Raw genomic sequence first — 21,510 nt, 5'->3', positions numbered from 1 at the left:
TTAATCAATATGATAAACTTAAATTTATTTACTGAGCTTCCAAGATTAGTGTATACATGTGTGCCTGTTCTTAGTAACTTTAACATAGTCCAAATAATTGCTGATCTTATGATGATCCCCATTCCCTCATCCCAATGCTGCCTTCTGGATTACTGTATGTCCAAATAGAAACACTGCAAGAATCAATTTCATTTCTGCTTATAGCTGCCATTAAACTTTCAGTCTACATTTCTTCCCTCCTTTCCCAACTAGCACTTTTTCCAAGCCACCAATACTGTCCAATCAAAGAAGCAAATATACTTTCACCCCCTTCTATTTAAGTGTCTCCTATCCCTGTAAAAGCAATCTCTCTTGTTAACAAGTGCATACCACTGAGGACAACCTCCGTAGCTGAGTAGTCAGGAGCGGGAGTGCAGTAGCACACGCTCTTTGAGTAGACCGGGGTTCAAGCCCCTGACTGCTGAATACGGTCGATCTGCCAACCCGCACTGGGCCAGCATGGCAGATTATGGTCCATTTCTTTCAGTATGAATTGTTGAGGAGGCTTCTATCCTGCAGTGGGCTGATAATGGCTGCACTTTCAGTTTTTTTTTTTTTTTTTTTTTTTACCACTGAGGAAAATTTTACCCCATGAAGCTCACACAATGTCTTCAGGACTGAGTTAATTCCAAATATATACTGCAAATATAAGTGTAAATTTATTTTAAAAAAAAAGATAGTGTTGAATGTATAAGTATTCTTAGTATTACAGCTAGAGCTGCCACTGTGCTTTACAGTTTATTTCAAAGAGTTTATTTTGTTCTTATCAGAAGCAGTGCAGGGTCCACTACATCCTGACAGCATTTAACCCATAAACATCTTTGAAAAATAAAGTTTGTATTGATTTTTTTTTATTCTTAGTAATCATGACTAGTAATGAGGATGAAATTTATGGCCTGGAAGAAGAAACCCTTCCAGGTGAAACGGTGATAAATTATCTTCTGAAGATGAAAGTTCTACTGATGAAGATGCTTATGGAGAAGGACTCTTGAAAATAATAAGTAAGATGTATGGAAACTGCATTTCACTCAAAATATTTTGAGTAAAAAAAAAAGGGGGGGGGGAAATGAAAAAGAGACACAAGGTACCTTATTCTTCTTACACAGAAAGAACTGAAAACAATTTTATATTCTCAGACTATCATGGTATCCAGTAATGCCACTAGTCTGTTTACTTCAGAGGGCAAAGGAAGTTTTTTTTTTGTTCATTCTTTTGGGGCTGAGATTTGATTGTGCTTCTCTTAAAGTGCAGAGAAATAGTCAAGCACACTGATTCACTGATCACATACAGGATTATTTTATTCAAAACTGTGCAATTTATTTTAAACCATATGAGCACTTTGTGAGTTTGGGAGTAAGATACATACATTCCTGTAGTTACTAACTAAATGGAGAAGGGACATGAAAGCCTGAAAAATTTTAAGAACAAAATCTTCCCTTAAATAAAGTGAATGAAATGACTGGAAAAGAGAAGGGAAAGCTATAAAATGTTAGTGAGAATGTGTACTACAGTATTAAACAAGAAAATGAAGATTGTATATTTTGCATTGCGTGCATTGGTAGTAAGATTAATTTAAAAATTACACAGTGCAAAATACAATGGCACGTATGTACAGTATCTATGTATAACCATACAAATAAATTGGAATAAGGATTAAAATAAAAATATTGCCAGCAAGACAAGAGCGAAAAGTCAAAATTAAACCTAAATTAAATCAAACCAAACAGGGAGGGAAGAGAGGGATAACAAGAGTACAAATATTGCAGCAGAAACTCTCTAAAATAATTTAGAAAAATCTAAATGTACGAATAATAATTCATTGAGTTTTTAAAAGCCAATTAAATAGAAATTTAACGGTGCCCCCTCCGACGGGCACCAGGTCCAAATTTACGTGAAATATCACCAACAGAGATGTAAACCACTACAATAAAACAAAACAAAAATAAACCAAAAATAATCCCTTATGTATATATACAGGGTAATTCACTACCAGTGCGACAAACTTGCAGGAGGTGTAGGGGACACAAAGACGAATTGGAATCACATAGCATTGCAGGGTCCAAAATGCCTTCGTCATGCGGTAGAGGATGTTGAACGGGAGGTCGCGTGAACAGTGATCCCGCTGGAAGTCAGCATTTGCGAACCGGTTCCCGAGGTAGTAGGATGGACGGGTATTCAAACGTTGAACTGGCCGACATGCACCTCGCGTATGGAGCTGCGGACTGTAGCGGGCCGAAGTGAGAGGTCCTTTAGGCACTTCAGATCACAACTTGGTGATTTTCTCTTCTCCTATGGAACCTTTATCTTATGGCTATTCCCAACCTCGTGTTGCTTGGCATTACAAGAATGCAAAATGGGATGACCTGCGAGACTTCTTTTCTTCTTTTCCATGGTCGGATTACTGTTTAAAAACTTCTGATGTCAACGTTTGCTCAGATCGTGTCAGTGAAATTATTCTTGCAGGAATGGAATCCTTTATCCCACACTCCACTTTAAAATCTCGTCCTTTATCTAAACCTTGGTTTTCCAATAAATGTGCTAAGGCTGTTCAAGAGAAGAATGTTGCATATCGTAATTGGCTTGTTTCTAATTCTTCAGTTTCATTTTCTGCCTATACCAAAGCTCGCAACAATTGTAAAGCAGTTATTAATCAGTCCAAACTAGAGTTTGAACAGGCTAAGAGTAGAAAACTTGCTTCTTGCCCTAATGGTAGCTGAGCATTCTGGTCTCTTGCCAAAGCTATTGGCAGCAACTTTTGCCCATCTCTGCTCCCACCTCTGTCCAAACCAGATGGTTCTGTTGTCACTTCAGACAAGGATAAAGCTGACCTGCTAGCATCCCATTTTTCTTCCAGCTCATGTATTAATGATCTTGGTAAAACACCTCCCACCATTCCTAACACGCTCCATTCAATGCCTCCTGTGGTCTTCCGTCAAAAGGATATCAGAAGGATTTTGATGAATCTTGATGCTAAGAAAGCTCCAGGTCCTGATGGTATTTCTCCACTTGTTCTCAAAACCTGTGCTCCTGAACTTACTCCTATTCTTTGCCACCTTTTTTCACTTTCTTATTCCAAAGGTGTTTTTCCTTCTGCTTGGAAATTTGCTCATATCCAGCCAGTTCCTAAAAAGGGTGACAAATCCCTCCCATCCAATTATCGTCCCATTGCAATTACTTCTACTCTTTCTAAAGTAATGGAGAAATCAATTAACTGCCAACTCTTAAACTACCTAGAAACCTTACGTTTGATCAACGATCGCCAGTATGGATTCTGTGTGTCGATCCACTGGTGATATTCTGGCTTATGTTACCCATTTATGGACTAATTCAATGGAAAGGTTCGGTGAAACACAAGTAGTTGCTCTTGACATCTCAAAGGCTTTTGATCATGTTTGGCATAAAGGTCTTCTAAACAAGCTTCCATCTTATGGTTTGCCAACTGTTTTTAGTAATTGGTTATCCAGTTTTCTCTCTGATTGCTCACTGAGGGTGATGGTAGATGGCTCTCTGTCTTCTAACTTCTCCACTAATGCCGGTGTGCCCCAAGGTTCAGTTCTTTCCCCCACTCTTTTCCTCTTGTATATTAATGACCTTCTTCCATTGACTGGAAATCCTATCCATAGTTTTGCCGATGATAGCACATTGCATTCCACTTTGCATTTTCAGAAACCTTGTCCTGCTCAATCAGCTTCAACTTCTCGAAAATCTGCTACCAATTCCTTAAATGCCGATCTTCAGGTAATTTTCCAGTGGGGCAAAGACAACTTAGTTGATTTCAACCCTTCTAAAACTCAGTCTTGTCTTATATCTCGCAAAAAGGATTCTTCTGCTCCTATGCTTATCTTTAGTGACACTCTGATTTCTAGGCAAAATGATATATCTCTTTTGGGGATTACCCTGACTTCTAATCTCTCTTGGCACAAGCACATTGCAAATATTGCTTCCTCTGCATCTAAAAAACTTGGTTTTCTCTTTCGCTCTCGGTGTTACTTTTCTTCCAAACAACTGCTCACTCTGTATAAATCGCAAATCCGCCCTGCCATGGAATATTGTTCCCACAACTGGGGTGGTGCCCCCAAAACCTCTCTCAGGCTTCTTGATTCCATTCAGAAGAGGGTAGTTAGGTTAATTAATGATTCATCTCTAACAGAGTCTCTCCACTCGCTTTCTCATAGACGTACTGTTTCTGCTGCATGACTCTTCTACAGATACTTCCATGGGCACTGTTCTTCTGAATTGGCTTCTATAATTCCCGCTCTCTCTTTCAAAACAGTCCGAACACATGCCGCCACCAACCTACATCCATTTACTGTCCAACTTCAAACCCACAGAACCAACTTTTCATCTTCCTCATTTATTCATTCAACTGCCGTTTTCTGGAACAACCTTCCTTCATACGTATTTCCGGAAAATTACAATCTACAGAAGTTCAAGCCCAATGTCAACAAATATCTTCTTTCGTCTTCTCAACCTCCAAACCAAGCACGGTACTAAGTACTATAGGTTCTAATACCTCTCGTGTTTGGGGTTCACATAAAAAAAAAAAAAAATATGTGAAATGTGACCGTTCCCCATATTTTTTTGTCTTGTCGCCTGTTTTTCATTTTATCTGCAATTTTATCACATTAAAAAATGCTCACTATTGGTTCCTTTTTCTCAAAATTATAATATCGTCGAGTAATTTATATTTTAATTGTCATAGACAATCTTTTATTGGGCTTTGAATTAAAATTAAAAATTTGCAAATATTTATATTAATATTCACACATTCTAGTTCATTTTTACAGCTTTGATTGATCTGCTGGTCGGGAAGGTGTTTGCAGGATCTACAGCTGCTTATCTCAGACATTTCTGAGTAGAGGAGTTTAAGATACACTACATTCTCATTGGCCACTGGAGTGCTACATTTTTCTCTGAAGAGGTGGGGTGTTGGCAGTCGAATCTCTCCTATATGTTTCCCAGGTACATTTTTTGCTATCCTTTGTCTATATACATTTCACAAACTCTTGTTTCTGCTCCATCAGGTTGTTTCTTTTCTAAACTCATTTCAGTTTGTGAGAGCTTGAGTCATAAAGGATGTCTTGGTGGCTTTTTTTTTTTTTTTTTTAAGTGTTTTTTGCTCCTAAAAATTCTCTTCCAGTCACTTATAATTTATTTAATGATAAATTTGTTTGGGGGAAAAAAAAAAAAAAAAAAAAGAGACTTACCACCTCACTAACATTTTGTAGGTGTTTTTTCCAATTGCTTCATTTACTTTATATAAGAATGGATCTTTGTCCTTAAAATTTTGGTAAAATTTTTCTCATTTCCACTTCTTCCCCCTTCTTTTTGATTGATAACTATTGACAACTTCTTTTTGATTGACAACGAGAATATTACATGTGCAACTTACTTTATTAACGGGAGTTTCATCATAATAGATAAAATACTAGTGCTGTTTCATGGGCAATGTAGTTTTTAAAAATGTACCTTCCAAGGAAACTAAATAAATATGGTACAAGTTGCATCAAATGAATTTTAGAGATTTTTTGACCTGTTCAGTGTTTTTATGTTGGAAGAAAAATACAAGGCAACCTTTCAATCCCTATGCAGTTAGTTCTCTGGCTTATTAGCCTAATAAGTAAAACAACTGAACTAGTCCAGAAATTCAAAGAAAAAGTTACAATGCCGGGTACCGTAAGAATCAACCACAGATCCCAGAGGATCTGTGGTTTGTTGGTTCTTACGGTACCCGGCATTATAATTTTTTACCGCTATCCTCAAAGGATTAACACTAAGTCAGAATTTAAGTCTCATAACAATCAAGTAATTTGTTCAACTCTATTTATTATTATTTTTTTTTCTTTTTCAAAAGATTTTACATCATTCTAAACATTGCAAATAATTAATCATAAAATAAAATTCACACAGAAGTTTCAAAACATTTTTCTAATGTTAAGTTTTATCGAAATATTTCTTGAGATGATTTTTATAAACTTGGCATAAAGTATGTATTCCATGCCCTCCTACCTTTATGCCACAAACATTCATAAAACTGCAATTCTTAGGTAGCATACTATCTGGGGGCTGAGAGACCCTACTTCCATGAGAGTAGCATTTTTTTTTTCACATCAGCACATTAAGGGTTAACCTTCATAAACTTTTAGCAAGTTTGGGTTTGCTAAATCAAATTAAGTTAATTACAATTTATATTATTCCCAAATTCACTATTCTCTTACATACAGACATAATTTCAGTGCATACTTATTGTCAAAAATATTAAGTTAAAAAAAAAAAAAAACATTATAACCTGTGTCCATTCTCTTCATTTATATCATATTGGTGTAAACACACCATAGACAAGTCTTAAACAAAAAAACTACGTTAATAGTTAATACTTCACAAGTTGCCATGTATTGCAATACCTCGAATAAGTAACGCTTCACTAAAAGAGAAGACTATTGTTACTTATTCTCAGTGGGCACCACTACCCAGACAGCACTGTTTATTATACTCTTAAAGATATGCCTTGTTGCATCTAATTTTACTTAGATATTACCATGTACACCTTCTGGCATCTCTCATATTGTGGGATTATCTTCACAACTGGACTGTCATGTCTGCAATACCTGGGTACCTGCCCACTGAGAATAAGTAACAATAGTCTTCTCTTTTAGTGAAGCATTACTTATTCGAGGTATTGCAACACATGGCAACTCGTTGGGAAGGAAGAGCACAATATGAGATACAGATAAAATGATGCCCTTCACACTACTAACGTAGTTTTTTGTTTAAGAGCTGTCCATGGTGTGTGTACACCAATATTATATAGATTATTATACTCTTAAAGATATGATGCCTTGTTGCATTTAATTTTACTTAAATTCTGTTTATTTGTAAGTGTCAAAGTCAATCACCTTGTTTTAGAATTTACGAATGAAAGTTGTTAATTATTACCTCAAGCACATCAATTACTTTTTGTGCAAAAATTAAAACAGTTCAGGTTTCATTATATGCACATGTACATGAACCTAGTTAGCATTTATTGCTCTATGGAAACAGCTGACTGTTAATCAGAATAAAAGAGTTATAACACAATAAAGGAACAGACCAGTGTAGCGGTGAACTTTGTAATGTCTCAATATTTTGAAAAAAAAAAAGGAAGAAAACCAGGAATTGCAAAACATGAAGATCAACATTTATTTTTTAAATATATTTATATATAAGAGCATGCATAAAGTACTGGAATGCTACTATATTTCTAGGTACAAGCTTTTGATCAGAAAAATTCTGATCTTTCTACTACCCAAGCTTGCCTGGGTAGTAGAAAGATCAGAATTTTCTAATTTGTCTCAGAAAAAATTTAACTCCTCAAAAGTTTCCTGTCTATAAATCTCTTTAAAAAGGAAGACAAAATTCCTTATGCTTGTAACTCTTTTCTAAAAATTACTTCTGAAGCTAAATCCTTGATTTGCATGATAAATACTGAAAATAAGTGTTCATGATCAAATACAATATTAGACTAAGACATTTGTTGGCTAAAACCTCAGATTATGGAGAAGTTTATTTATATATGGGGTAATGCAGACACATCATTTATACTACCCAGGTAATTTTAATGCATTGCTTTAATTATATCTCATATTGTGAATACCTTGTGCATTTACCCATGCATAAATGTTCTTCATACTCTGAGGCTTTAGCCAACAAATGTCTTTTAGACACCATTGCACACCATTAGGCATCTCCCACATCATGGAGTTATACTTCATAACTGGTTTATCACTATTGAAACAACAGATACCTGCCCACCCACTGATGAGAAGCCAATAAGCTTTGAAATGGTGCCATCTGGGTGGTGGTATCTGCCGAGAACAATAGACCTAAGAGTAAGAAAGGTACATAATATACAAAGCTGAGTCCACTTTTGAAATACCATTTCAAAGGCTGCTTTAAGTAACCACTTTAGAATCTTCTCCGCAGGTGAAGAGTTATTTATTCGAGGTAGTGCAATACCACAGAAACTCATTGTGAAGGTATTCACAATGAGATTTAATTAAAATGATGCATTAAAACTACCTGGGAGTATAAACAATGTGTGTGCATTAACCCATGCATAAATAAACTTCTAAATACAATATATATTTATTTCTGTGATAATTTTTTTTTTTTTTTACCAGTATTAATAAATGTGATGGAAATGCACTTAGTAGAAATATATACAATATAAACTTCAAAGATAAATTAGCCAATCCAAACTGAGTGCAACCTGTGTAGAAGGAAATTTAAGATCTCAATTAGATAGAATATTGTGAACCTAAGGGTAAGAAAGATATGTATATACAAAGCTGAATCCACTTCTGAAATGCCGAGCGGGCTAGCCAGATGGGTAAAGTGCCTGCCTGGCAACTCAAAGGTTGCGGGTTCGAATCCTTCCTCGGGCTTGGATCAAAGTAAAATGCAAAAACTTTGGGAGGTGCATTATGGCCACAGAAGCCAATGCGCCAATGACTAACAAAAAAAAAAAAAAAAAAAAACCCTGCTTTAAGTAACCACTTTAGAATACCCAGACTATGTTATAAACCTCAGTATGTGGCTCAAAGTAATACCTATTGAATTTGTTTTTAATCTCACAGAAATAAATCAGATATATATCTGAAAAAAGGAGTATGAACAGCCAATCAAACTAAGTTATTCATTCAACTATAATCTACAAGCAATGGGCAGTGGCAATGCTGTGATGCAGAACCCACCTATTTCAGTAATATAGCCTTTTCCTTGGATTTTCTGTTTAAGATTTCTTCTTAGAATATCAGCATAATACTGTCTAGTGAAACTTGGTCTATTTTCTATTGGTTTTTCTTCTGTATTGTATTAAAGTTTCTAAGAGCATTAGATGCTCTGTAGACTTTCCTTTCCTTACAAAATGACTTGCACCAATGGCAGAATATTTTCCTTATTGTACGACTGTACTGTGATATACCTTTATCTCAGTACAGTCAGTTCTGCTATAATGCGGTACGTGTCCCTAAAAATCTCCACATTATGGCATTTTGCGCATTAAAAACAACAGGGCTTATGAGAAAAATAGGGATGGGGCAGAGCACTCAAAAAATGTTCGGTGTGGTAATTAAAGCACTAAAAAAGTTAGAAACCCAATAAAATTGCTAGCACAGGTTTAAACATCTTAAATTTCTAATAAATAAATAAATATTACAGTAAATATAGCACTGTAATATATACATATCAATTGATATTTCTGTTCACTCACTTTTTTTTTTTTTTATTGTAAAATTTAAAACAGTAAAAAAGATAAGCAATCAATAACGACAAACAAGGCACACACAAATTGCACAACTGAGATAAGCAGTAACAATCTTGCACATTAAAAATAGGAAGATTAAAAAATAGGAATGAACAGAAGGTTCTAAATATGTATTTAAGTTTTTTTATACAATTGAAGATTTCATGAAATGGGAAACACATTTCATCATAATAACATAAAAACACAATTCCAGCTATCGGTATTATCTACAAATGCAATAACATCGAGTTTACTACCCATTTATAATAAGACTGCATTAACAGAAAAGCCCAAAAAACTGGGAACTGAAAATTGTTTTTATTGTTTTATGGTAGTGACCTTCAGAAATGTACTCCTCTGCTCATGCTATCACGTCTCATGAAATTTCTGTTCAAACTGAAAAATGTGAGCTCCCGAAAACATGAGTCAGCCTACAATATCTTGTGAATACAGCAAATGACAACATTGTCTCTGACCAATACAACTATGTACAGTAAATGGGAAATATAGCTCTCACACATTTGACATTTTTTAAGCTTCGTAAACTTGTATGTATTGCTGCAGAGGTCACTACATTCAGCTTGGTGCCGGGTTTTGTGTTCATCTAGTGTTACTCGCAGATGAAATTGTGCATGAGCCAATGTGAAAATCACATTATACTTGCATTTTTCCCTAATATATCAGTCACGTTGGGGAAATTCGCATTGCCAAAATGTGCGTTATAGCAGAACTGACTGTATATAGCCAGTATCATACTACCTTGTAGTTTCAGTGCATGTTTTTCCGAATAAAAGCAAAATTTAATGAGTGCATTGCTCAAATTTCAACTCCATGTCAGGGTGCTTTTTACATGTGCTGAGGCTGGTGGCTATTTTTCGCAATTACTGCTGCTGCAATGCCATTTGTCAGATTAAAATTTTTTCACTGGGTTTGAAAACTAATTCAGATAAAAGTTTTCTGACTAATATATAATTAATGATTAACTAACTAAACTTGCACTGTTACAGCTGAAGACTTAATCTACTGCTAATTTTATATTAAAAAAAGCATATTAAAGTAAAAAAAAAAAAGTATACGTACTGATATAGATCCATTTTCCATTCCAACAAAAAGCTTTTTAGTTTCTGAATTATATTCCATAGCTGTAGCTGGAGCTATAAAATGGATATGAGATACTGATATTATCATAATCATAAATTGTAAGTTCATAAAGATAAATAATTTTCTCTTTTACACAGCACTTAGACATATTTTGCTCCTAATGCATATTGAATAAAAGAAAAATGTTTAATAAGGAATTGGTTAACTTATCTTTTAATAAATGCTACTCTCAGCACTCTATAACTGAGTGCCAGTCACATATATATAAAAAGTTATTGGACCCATTAGTACTTTAGTACAGTGTAAGGGTTTGCAAGATGGAAGACATTTGTTGACACTGGACTTGAATTTCTGTAAATTGTAACTTTCAGGAAATGTAAGGAAGGTTGTTCCAATAAACAAAGTAAAAAAAAAAAAAAAGTCGCTTTGGCAAATTCAGAACTTAACTGTGAATTGATATTGATTAGATTCTCTCTCTCTCTCTCTCTCTCTCTCTCTCTCTCTCTCTCAGTTTGGCATTTGGGTTTTATATGAACTTACTGCAACCAAAGCAGGCTACTGCTGCATAATGATATTGTCAACAAATAGTTTGTTTAAACCAAACTGTTAAATTGCAAGCTTTGATTGCAAAATGAATGGCATTATATGCAAAGAAGTAATATTTTTCTACGATATTACTTAACTCCATAAAGCAGAAAAAATTAGTAAAACAGTTTGTAATCAGTATCACTCCTGGGAAAAGATGGTTAACTATCAAAAGGAACCACGAGCGAACCAAATTTCCTCGTACCACATGCTGCTCAAAACTTACAAAAATATGAACAAGACCCCACTTTACTGATTAAATTCTTTCTGAATTGCAAGGTGATGTTTATACTACAAACTGCTATCATCATTAATTTATTATTCATTACTTATTTTTGCCAAAATATCTCCCACTGAAAAGAAACTGAATATTACAATTATTTAGCTCATGCATAAACAGCCTTTTCACTTGTAAAAGCAGTAACCCTTGTCATTATTAAGCCATATGCCCAATCCACCAAATCCTCTTCAAGAATGCTTCCTCCCAAGGGCTTCAAAGAAAAGTTCCTTAACTTCAAGCAGCCTTATGTATATTTTTACCATCAGAAAATACAAAAAATATCCTAGGAATAAACTTGAACTTTGTATACCAATTTCCTGCCAGTCGTGTCATAGATGTCTTTTATATAAAAAGACTTTTTTTTAAGAAAAAAGTCTTTTTATATAAAAAAAGATTTTTTTTTTAAGGTAAAAAAAAAAAATCTAAAATTTGTACCCCTTTTTTCACTGCATTAAAACCAAACAAAAATAGCCAATAGCTGTTGATTATGAGCTATTTATACCATTATGCATTGCTACAGTAATTATTTATGTAGTTCAAGATTTGGGGATGCACAAATTTTATTGCCTGATTTTCATTATAATAAATAACACTGAAAATTATTTCAAAAGAATTCTGTATAAATAAATTCTGCTGTGCTTTTCTAATACACACGAGTAGTAATTTATGCTTTATTTTACTATATGAAATTTAAAATCAATAATAAATAATTAAAATGATGAATTGCGTATATTACCAAAAGTAAAAATATCTTGTACAGTGTCATCACATTTAAGGTCATCAATTGAACAAGATATTTATGAAAATATCTTGTTCGGTGTCATCACATATCATTTATAAGAAATACCATGCATTTAGAAATATGGTGCAGTAAATACAACTTATTGTTACTTTTTTCATATTAATACATCAGTTTTGTTTTTAATGTTTAACTTTTTTCCCCTGAATTAACACAAAAATTCAACTTCAGTGCAGGAGTTAAAAAAAAAAATTAAAAAGGGGAAAAAAAAAAAAAGAAGCATAATCATCAAAAAGGTGGAAAGCACAGTAAATCAAGGGTGTGATAATAAATTCTTTTGCTGCATCTTCTGAAAACTCCATTTTTTTCTTTAAGTGAATAATCTCATAGCCTATTTACAACATGGGCCATTGTCATTTATAATTTTTGAATAGTTTTTCTTTCATTATAAACCAATACATTTTAAGCATAGGACTTTGAAAATAATTTGTTATACTGAATTTTTCAAAACTATTTCATTTCCAACAAGTATTAATAATTGGGAAAGTCATCTGGGGCTTAGAAAATATTATTATTATTACAGTAAACCCTCGCTAATCCAGTTACACTTAATCTGGATGTCAGATAATCCGGATCGAAATATGAAAAATTCCGTTCACAGTTGAGTACTGTACTTTGAAAGACACATGGGATTTAGGAAGGCAGATGAGTCACTCTGACTGCACAGAAAGAGAGAGAGAAACGGAACATACATCACATTATTCTGCGTGTTGTTCAGTATTGTTGTTGACTGAGTCAGCCAGGTGTAACTGCTTATATCACCTCATTTGCATACTTCTTTATACGTACATAAGTTTATATGTACATTATGCGTTTATGAATTGTTGGCTAAACCACAATGCCATTGCCTTGTCGAGGTCTTTGTATGCAGACGGTGTCATTGTTTTCTGATAGTCGTGCCTTTAATGCTATCAGATGTGCCCGCAAAATCTAATAGCTTCCTTTTATTTTTTTTATGATGTTGCGTATGGTTTGGTTACCAACATTACAATGTTTCAAAAAAGATTTAACGGATACACCATTTTCAAACTTTTGAATAGTTTCAAGTTTTTGTTTAATTGAGAGCACAACTCTTTTGCATTTACCCATCATTTTTGCGATTTCTAAACAAAAAAAAAAAAACATTTACTATAAAAAAATTGGCAAAAAAAAAAGACTGATCTTTTTGTGGTGGTGGTGGAACACAACAATCCATGCAATTCACTAAAACAAACTAAACATTTATTCTCTTTCCATTGTTTTTTTTGTGCAGCAGGTATGAGGACAGCAGGGGTAATAGGTACATTCATTTCCCAATCATGACTTATAATGCCGCTTCTTGTTGCTTATTTACGACTAGCAAAACATCTGTTTATACTTTTATATTTATTACTTGAATTTTGATTTCCGTTTTTTTTTTTTTTTTTAAACTTTGTAGTCCTGAAGTGTCCCGGTAAATTGAGTCTGCTGTACAACTTCTGAGTCTTCTATCGATAGATAAATGTATTGTCTTCTTGTAGTTTTTAAATAAAGGTTCTACAGTGATATTTTTTTCATTTATTTTATATTTTCTATTTATTTGTGTTCCAAGTTTTTTTTGTCTTTAGAGCAATCTTTTGCTTCACTAATCCAGATTATTGCTTAATTTGGATGACTTCCCCCATCCAATTAATCCAGATTAGCAAGGGTCTACTGTATTATTAGCCATATGGTGCAAGGAGGCCTGAGGTTTATGCTGCACCAACCAAAATTTTCTGAATTACCCTGAGAGAGAGAGAGAAAACAAGAGTCAGAAGTAGAAGGGAATCACTAAGAAAGAGAAGAATGATGATATCCAGTTCAAGACCATGGGTGTGCCAAGCCCATACTCACCAGATGTCAGCCACTTTTGCTATAGTGAAATATGTTATTCACTGTAATAGAATCTTACCATATATGGATTCAGCAGTTTTTATATTTTTAAAGAAAAACAAATGTGAAGTTAAAATAAAAAATAATTAAAAAGTTGCTTACTGTGTAAATTAAAGGAAGGAGCAACAAAAATAAGAAAGAACCAAAGTGTTTCAATTTTAAATTATTTACATGATGCTGCAGAGGGTATTGCAATTATGGTTTTGGTGTCCCATTTCATTTGTACTACAGGCAAACTAGGGATGAATTCTGCATTATTACATCTTTAAGATAAAATAATTTTACAGTTATTTAAGAAAATATTTTAGCAGTAATACACACAGATACATACACAGGTATGTCTACATACCCAAAATACTACACTATTTTACCAGTCATATGATGATAAAGTACTGTATATTCTAACAAGTCAAATTCAATTTTCTGCCTTGAAAATTCATGCTTAATCACAAATTTGTTGTGTAGGTCAAATAAAATCATATTTTTTACAGTCTTTTTTACAAGCATCTTTTGCATCTTGTATAGTGGAGGCATATTACAGCAAAATCTCCATTAACCTTAGTCAGGTGTGAAAGGCTCATGAGATCCTAGACAATATTTCAGAAATTCATGCTTCACCTATTCTGTCCATAGAGCTGAAGCTCTTCATAGCTGTTTTTGAAAATGTTTTCTTTGATTTCTCCACTGAAAAGTCTAGAAATCTGTTAATTCACACACAATTAGGTAAAATTCATGAATTAATTTAAACCTAATTATATGCATGAGTGGCATCTGTCACACAGTGATTGATAGCAAGCTGGCTTTTCTCCAATTGGTAATGCATTCTGGCTTTGTGATGTGGAAGTGTCATCTGGAATCAAACTGTTGAAGTGTAGAACCACATTTCATGCAGTGGTCACTCCTGTTATTACCATACTGGCATACAACTGCATGTATGCCAGTATGGCAATAACAGGACTCACTGACAGGTCAAAAGAAAGTTTTAATTTCGAAAATTAAAGATATATATTTTTAATATAAAAAATGGATTTTTTACAGTTGTGTTCAGAAAAGATTGAAAATAAAAGTGGCATCAAAAAAATGTAACTTCAAATTAATTTTTTAACTTCGATTTTGATGCCACGAAGGAATTTCAATTTTTGTGCACCTGCTGATGGTTAAGAATCACTGTTTTTACTTTAATCCAATTATTTCTGTCCTTTCTTTTAAGTAAAAAGAGTTTATTACATTCCACAGCAAACTGTAATTAAATTGCCAAGCATAAACAATATACCCCCTATGCAGAAGGTCACCAAAACTTACACACTTAAGTGATGACATTGCCCTTGATGCTGTGTATATGTATATGGATGGAAGGCTTCTTTATGTAACCGAGCCATTCCCTGTTAAGTACCACAATAACATTTAAAATCTCAGTTTATTTTTCAAGGACTCGAAAAGTAAACCCAAAAACAAAACACATGACAAGTTCCATGAAATATAATCAGCTGGTGAACAAATTCTTGGATTTAAAAAAAAAAAAGTGTGTGTGCATGAGTGGTATTAATTTATGTCTGTCTAACATTGAGCTCAAGCTTAGGATTTTATACTCTGTATAAATCAACCAATAATTTTAGACAACCTTTTAGTATTTCACATAGCAACTTATATACTGGAATATCATCATCAGCCATTTTCAATCCACTGCAGGATGAAGGCCTCTCCAGCAACTTTCGAGCTCCTTCTGTTTTGTGCAATGGCCATCCATTTACAACACACAAACTCATGAATTTCATCTGTCCATCTCCGTTGTTATCTTCCAGGTTTTCTTCTAATTCCTCTTGGGTACCATTCTGTTATTTTCTTAGTCCATCTGTCATCATGTCTTCGAGCTATGTGTCCTGCCCAAGACCATTTTAGTTCTTTAGCTTTGATAAGAATGTCCTTTACTTGAGTTTGCAACCTCATCCATGTGTTTCTCTTCTTATCTAAGAGTCTGACTCCTCATATAATTCATTCCATTCTTGGCTGTGTAGTTCTCAGCTTCTCTTCCATTCTTTTGGTGAGTGTCCAAGTTTCGCTTCCATACATCATGATGGTATACACTGGTTCATTATTTTATGTTTCAGACAAACTGGGATATTGCTCCTCAGTATGTGACTATTTCCTGAATGCTATCCATCCAAAATTTATTCTTCTCTTGACTTTCAGCCATTTATCATTATTATTATGGTTAATGGCTTGTCTCAGATAAGTATATGACTCCACCTTTTCAATTACTGCTCCTTCAATCATTATATCCCTTTCTGTGCATACTTGTTCATCATTACTTTTGTTTTAGCCATAATTCAACCATTAGTCCAAAATTCTTACTAACTCTGCATAACTGATTAAGATTTTCCTCTAATTCTTTGGGATCTTGGCTTATGACCACAATGTCACATGCAAATCATAAATGGTTTAGGTACTCTCCATTCACATTGACTCCTTTCTGCGACCAGTCTAATCTTCTGAAAGCTTCAAGGGCAGCAGTAAACAACTTCGGAGATATTGTGTCTCCTTGTCGAACTCCTTTCTCAAATTTTAAATTTATTACTGTCTTTGTCTAGTCTAATAAAGGAGGCAGCATTCTCATATATTTTCTTCAAAATCATAATATATGGGGTATCTATGCCTTGTCTTTCCAGTCCCCGAAACACTGCCTTATGCTGTATGGAGTCAAATGCCTTTTCATAATCCACAAATGCCAGGCATAATGGTGTTTTATATTCATTTGCTTTCTCCATTAGCTGTGATATTACGTGAAGGTGATCCATAGTTGAGAATACTGTCCTAAAGCCAGCTTGCTCTTTCGGTTGATTCTCATCAAGTATTCTTTCTAATCTGTTAGTAATGACCCTTGTGAACAACTTGTAGATGTGGGATAACAAGATAATTGGTCTATAATTTCCAATTTCTGATTTATCTCCTTTCTTATGCAGCAAAACTATGATTGCATTATTCCACTCCTTAGGTGTCACACCTTTTCTAATGCATTTTGTGAAGAGTCTTGCCAGTTTTTGTGTCATGTCTCGTCCTCCCAATTTTAACAACTCTACAGTAACTTCATCTTCCCCCAGAGCTTTCTGATTCTTCATTTTCTTCAACCCATGTTCTACCTCATCAGGAAGGATATCGGGTATGTCGTATGTGTTACTAATTTGCGATCCATCTTCCCCACTGCTGGCATTAACATAGGCACATGATGCAAGAAAGTAAGCTTATATAGCATCAGCCAAAAAAAAAAAAAAAAAAAAAAAAAAATCCCTTATTTCACCCATCCACTCACTCCAAATGTTTGTCAAGTTCTGCCTTGAATCTATTTAAGTTATCAACTTTCTACAACAGATGGAAGTTTGTTCCAGCAATCAACCACCCGCTCAGTTTCAGTATCTTTGTATACTGAAATATGGTAACACTGGAATATACGGTAAATGTACTATGAAAAAGTAAAAAAAAGTAACAGATATATACTAATTTAATTTTTTTAAATTTAAAACTTAATGAGGATATTAACAAAGTTATCTACATGCAAAAACATGTAAAATTAGTAGATTTAAAATGAGATCAATACTAAAAAAAACAAACAAAAAAAAAGAAAAGAAAAGAAAAAAAAAAACAATATTAACTTTGAATTGTTCATGATGTGAACGGTTTGAATAAATTTAAATAATCAGAATAGTTATCAGAAAGGACGGACAAATGAATCTCTCCAAATGTTTGTCAGTTTTAGTGCAGAGTATGCAAATTCTCCAAGTTCATTCACAATTTACAAGTAATGTGCTAGTAAAAAAGTAGGTTTATTATTACTAGTACTGGATAGTAAAAAAGTAGGTTCATTATTATTACTAGGTTGGGTTTTTCACTGAGCAGATATCTTTTCCAATATCCACTCACTAGCTACTTTGAAATGATTTGCCTCTCAATTAATCATCCAATATAAAAAGTTTATGCTGCAAGTTCTTCCACTTCCATGGCTGCTCAGGGATATCTAATTTCATGCCTTGAGTTTGTCCAGCTCTATTCCCCACCATAATTATTTGGGAAATGTTTACTATATCAGGTTGTGGTCCTGATATCAGTGAGCAATTAGGGTGGAAATTATAACACAAATAGTATAATCATATTGGAATAACTACCAAACCTATCCAAATGGTTCTTTGGTAGATTTTAGAGGACTGGCTAAGGAAATCTGCCAAATTAATTCAAAGGAAAGAACAAGCAGTTTTATTCTAAATTTGGCAATTCAATAACCATTTTGGAATGTTTTTCTAACCTAAAATAGTGTATAATTTTTATATTGGGTTAGAGAAATTTGCAAAACAAATTCACAGGGAAGTTACTGAACTATTAATGTTTTGTTTGCCGTGAATTCATTAATCAAGTTTCCCTAATCTAACCTAAAAAAGATCAAGACAATGATCATCAAATTAGGTTAAGATATTCACATGAAATCTTGGGGATAACCCTAATAAAATCATGCATCAAAGCAATTAACTGAGTGGCATATCATTTCAAAGTGGCTAGGGAAAAATTAAGTTGCATATAAACATATTGCCTGAGGAACAAGCTAGATTTTCTACTCTGTTAAAAATAATAATATTGGAATAACTATAATTATTATAACTATAATTATTTTAATTATTATTTAAAATAATAATAATAATAAACTATAAGAAACTTACAAGGCATGTAATGACAAATACTTGGCCAATATTGTCCGGTGTCTCTTTTTAGCCAAACTCTTACAGTCCTAGAAGGAAAAGTTGCAAAAAATAAAGCATATTAGTATTTATGTAAATTTAAAAAAAAAGTAAATTTCATTTTTTTTTTTAAAATTTGACATTCTATTAATACTGACATTTATCATTTTACATACCTTTTCAGAAGTATTAGAAATCTGCTAAAATAGTAAGACCAGTTCTGTAGGACCAGTTTCCCCCTAAGGTCAAGAATACACAAGAGAATGATGGAAAAATCAGGCCATTCTTGTTCTCTTGATTTTACAGCTAACAAAACATAGATAACCATATTCTCTGCTTGTACCTTCGTAATAGTGGGACTGTTAGTAACCGAGTATAACCCAGAGTTAATAAGTCTCGAACTCTCAAGTCCTGAAATATGACACCTACACCAGAGGTGACCACCCCAGGTGCAAAACAACATAGGCAGGGGGTCAAAGTCACATCCATGCCACACAGAAGAATGCTGCCACTGTGTTACACAGGCATTACCACCACTTTGCTAATTGGAGGATTGAAATGGTGAAATCCATTTTTTCTCCAGAACAGAGCTCCCACAACCCCCCCCCCAAAATCTCTTCCAACATGCAGTATGATTGATGTCTTTTGAGGTCAAACAATTGGGTCTCCTTTACATTAAGGGAATAGTTCTAAAATGGTGTTTGCAGGCCGGCTACCAGACTGAACCTATTGGTAACTGGCTAGGAGACTTTGGAATCAACTAGTATATAACCTCACTACATCTACTCTACCAGATAGTGACTAGTGACTGAAGGGAGTCCAAGTAGCGTGTATGCAGGGGGGGGGGGGGAATTGTCAAAGCCATGTAATGTCAAGGAGCAGTGTATATTCGTGCCTTGCGTATGCCATATCCAAAAATTTCATTACTTCGTACAACACTTCCTCCCCACCTTTGCTTACTATTGAATACATCATGAATAGTAAAACTAATAGAACAAACTTATCTAAGAAAAGATCTAAACCTTTCAATCACTTCCTTATTTTCATTTCACGAATATATATGATCTCACTTCCAATCTCAACGAAGTCCATTTCCACTTAGAGTATGTCAAGCCCTAAGTACTTTTTATATACCTTATATTAAGTTACTGGCTCTGTCATCAAATCTGCCAATTGCTTTTTCAGTCACTTCTAATAGAGATAGAAGGCTGAAATTTTGTACATATTCCTAATTCGTGTGACAATGCATTCTATCAAAATTTGAGCTAAATCTATCAAGTGGTGCACCATGCAGCCATTGCATGTCATATAGTGGCTACCTGGATTTTGGACTTTTTTCCCCACTTCTTATATTAGAAGGGTGTAATTTTGTAAACAATCTCTTTTGACGTAATCATACTTTATTTATAAAAAATGTATGAAAATTTCTATTCATAAAAAAAAAATAAATAATAATAATAATAATAAAAAAAACATCATCATCGAATTCTAAGGGCTTTGCCTTGTCGCTGCAACCATACATCTGTCTACTGCTGAATGTTTCATTTCCTCATATCCCCTAAAGTTAATTTTCCTCATTAGGTTTTCCAAAATTTTCTTCCTTGGTCGTCCCCTTCTTTTTTTTCCTTCTGAGATATTCACTAAAAGTTTGTTATGTCTTAAGGTGTATCCTAAAATTTTAGATTGTCTTTTTGCCGCCGTCATGAGTAGCTGCCGCTTTTCTTGAATCTCGTTCAAGACAGATTCGTTGGATCGTCGCTCGGTCCAGCTAATCCTCAACATAAGAAAATAAAAATAATATAAAAAGCAAGTTTTTCAAAAATATACCTTAATTCCAATAAAGTATAAGGTGTGGTTTTTACCCCCGCAACATAAAATGCCTCATTTTAAAAAACGGTAAAGGCTGCACCTTATATTTTATTGTAATTAAGGTATATTTTCGAAAAACTTGTTTTTTATATTATTTTTTCTAACAGAATCCCAACAGTCGGTTGATTCAACCGCTACTCATTTCAATTGTCCGCTGTCCAATTCCTTTCACTCTAAAGGTGGTATTTGTACATATGTCCACTCTGATATTCCCTGTGAGAGACTTAGTAATTTGGAATCTCCTCTTTTCAATCTTCTCTGGCTTAAAATCCCTCTGCCCTATTCTATAAAATTCATCTGTTGCCTCTATCATTCTCCCAACTCCACTAATCACTTGGAACTCAGACTTCCTCTCTTTAAACTTGACTTTCTCCAGTCCAACTTTCCTAAACGTTAGGTAGGTAATTTTCCTTGGTGATTTTAAAGTTCACAACTCCATCTGTCTTCTGTTTCTAGTCAACAGACCCAGCTGGTCAAGATGCTGAGGCTTTTGCAATTACTAATGACGCTGCACAGACTGTTCATTTATTTACTGAATACTGAATAATCCCCACCACACAGCCAGCACTTGAGATTTTCCTCACAAACTTTCAAAGTACATGGTCAAGGCGATTGGCGATTATTCTCTAGGCACCTCAGATCACAACTTGGTGATGGACTCTTCTCCAATGGAGCCTTTCTCTCATTGCCATTCTCAATCTCCTGAATATCTTTGAGATTGAGAATGGCCATGAATATCGTGAATATTGTGCATATCTTCTTTCACCTCCTTGTGAATCTTCAATTGTCAAATTTTTTCATATTGTGTCAGTGAAATTATTCTTGTAGGGATGAAGTCCCGTATTCCACACTCCACCTTAAAATCACGTTTTCCAACTTTAGTTTTCCAATAAATATACTAAAGCTGATCAAGATAAGAATGTTGCATATCACATTTGGCTTG

The 21,510-nt window shown here is 34.1% G+C and overlaps 1 protein-coding gene across 1 annotated transcript in view; it reads right to left on the bottom strand.

Annotated features, from left to right (window-relative positions):
- The window catches only part of Wdfy2 (WD repeat and FYVE domain containing 2), a 134,276-nt gene that overhangs the window by 75,896 nt on the left and 36,870 nt on the right, over positions 1-21,510 (bottom strand). The window contains exons 2-3 of the mRNA XM_090375094.1: positions 18,681-18,748; positions 10,403-10,476 (exon numbers count right to left, since the gene is read on the bottom strand). Of these exons, the coding sequence (XP_090231220.1) occupies positions 10,403-10,476; positions 18,681-18,748 (142 nt within the window). The remainder of the gene's footprint in view (positions 1-10,402; positions 10,477-18,680; positions 18,749-21,510) is intronic.

The sequence above is a fragment of the Mastigoproctus giganteus genome, chromosome 6 (genome assembly GCF_048544385.1).
Source record: "Mastigoproctus giganteus isolate SK-2022 chromosome 6, ASM4854438v1, whole genome shotgun sequence".
NCBI lineage: Eukaryota > Metazoa > Arthropoda > Arachnida > Uropygi > Thelyphonidae > Mastigoproctus > Mastigoproctus giganteus.
Note: the sequence above shows the minus strand (reverse complement) of the source record. Positions and strands in the feature narration are given on the sequence as shown.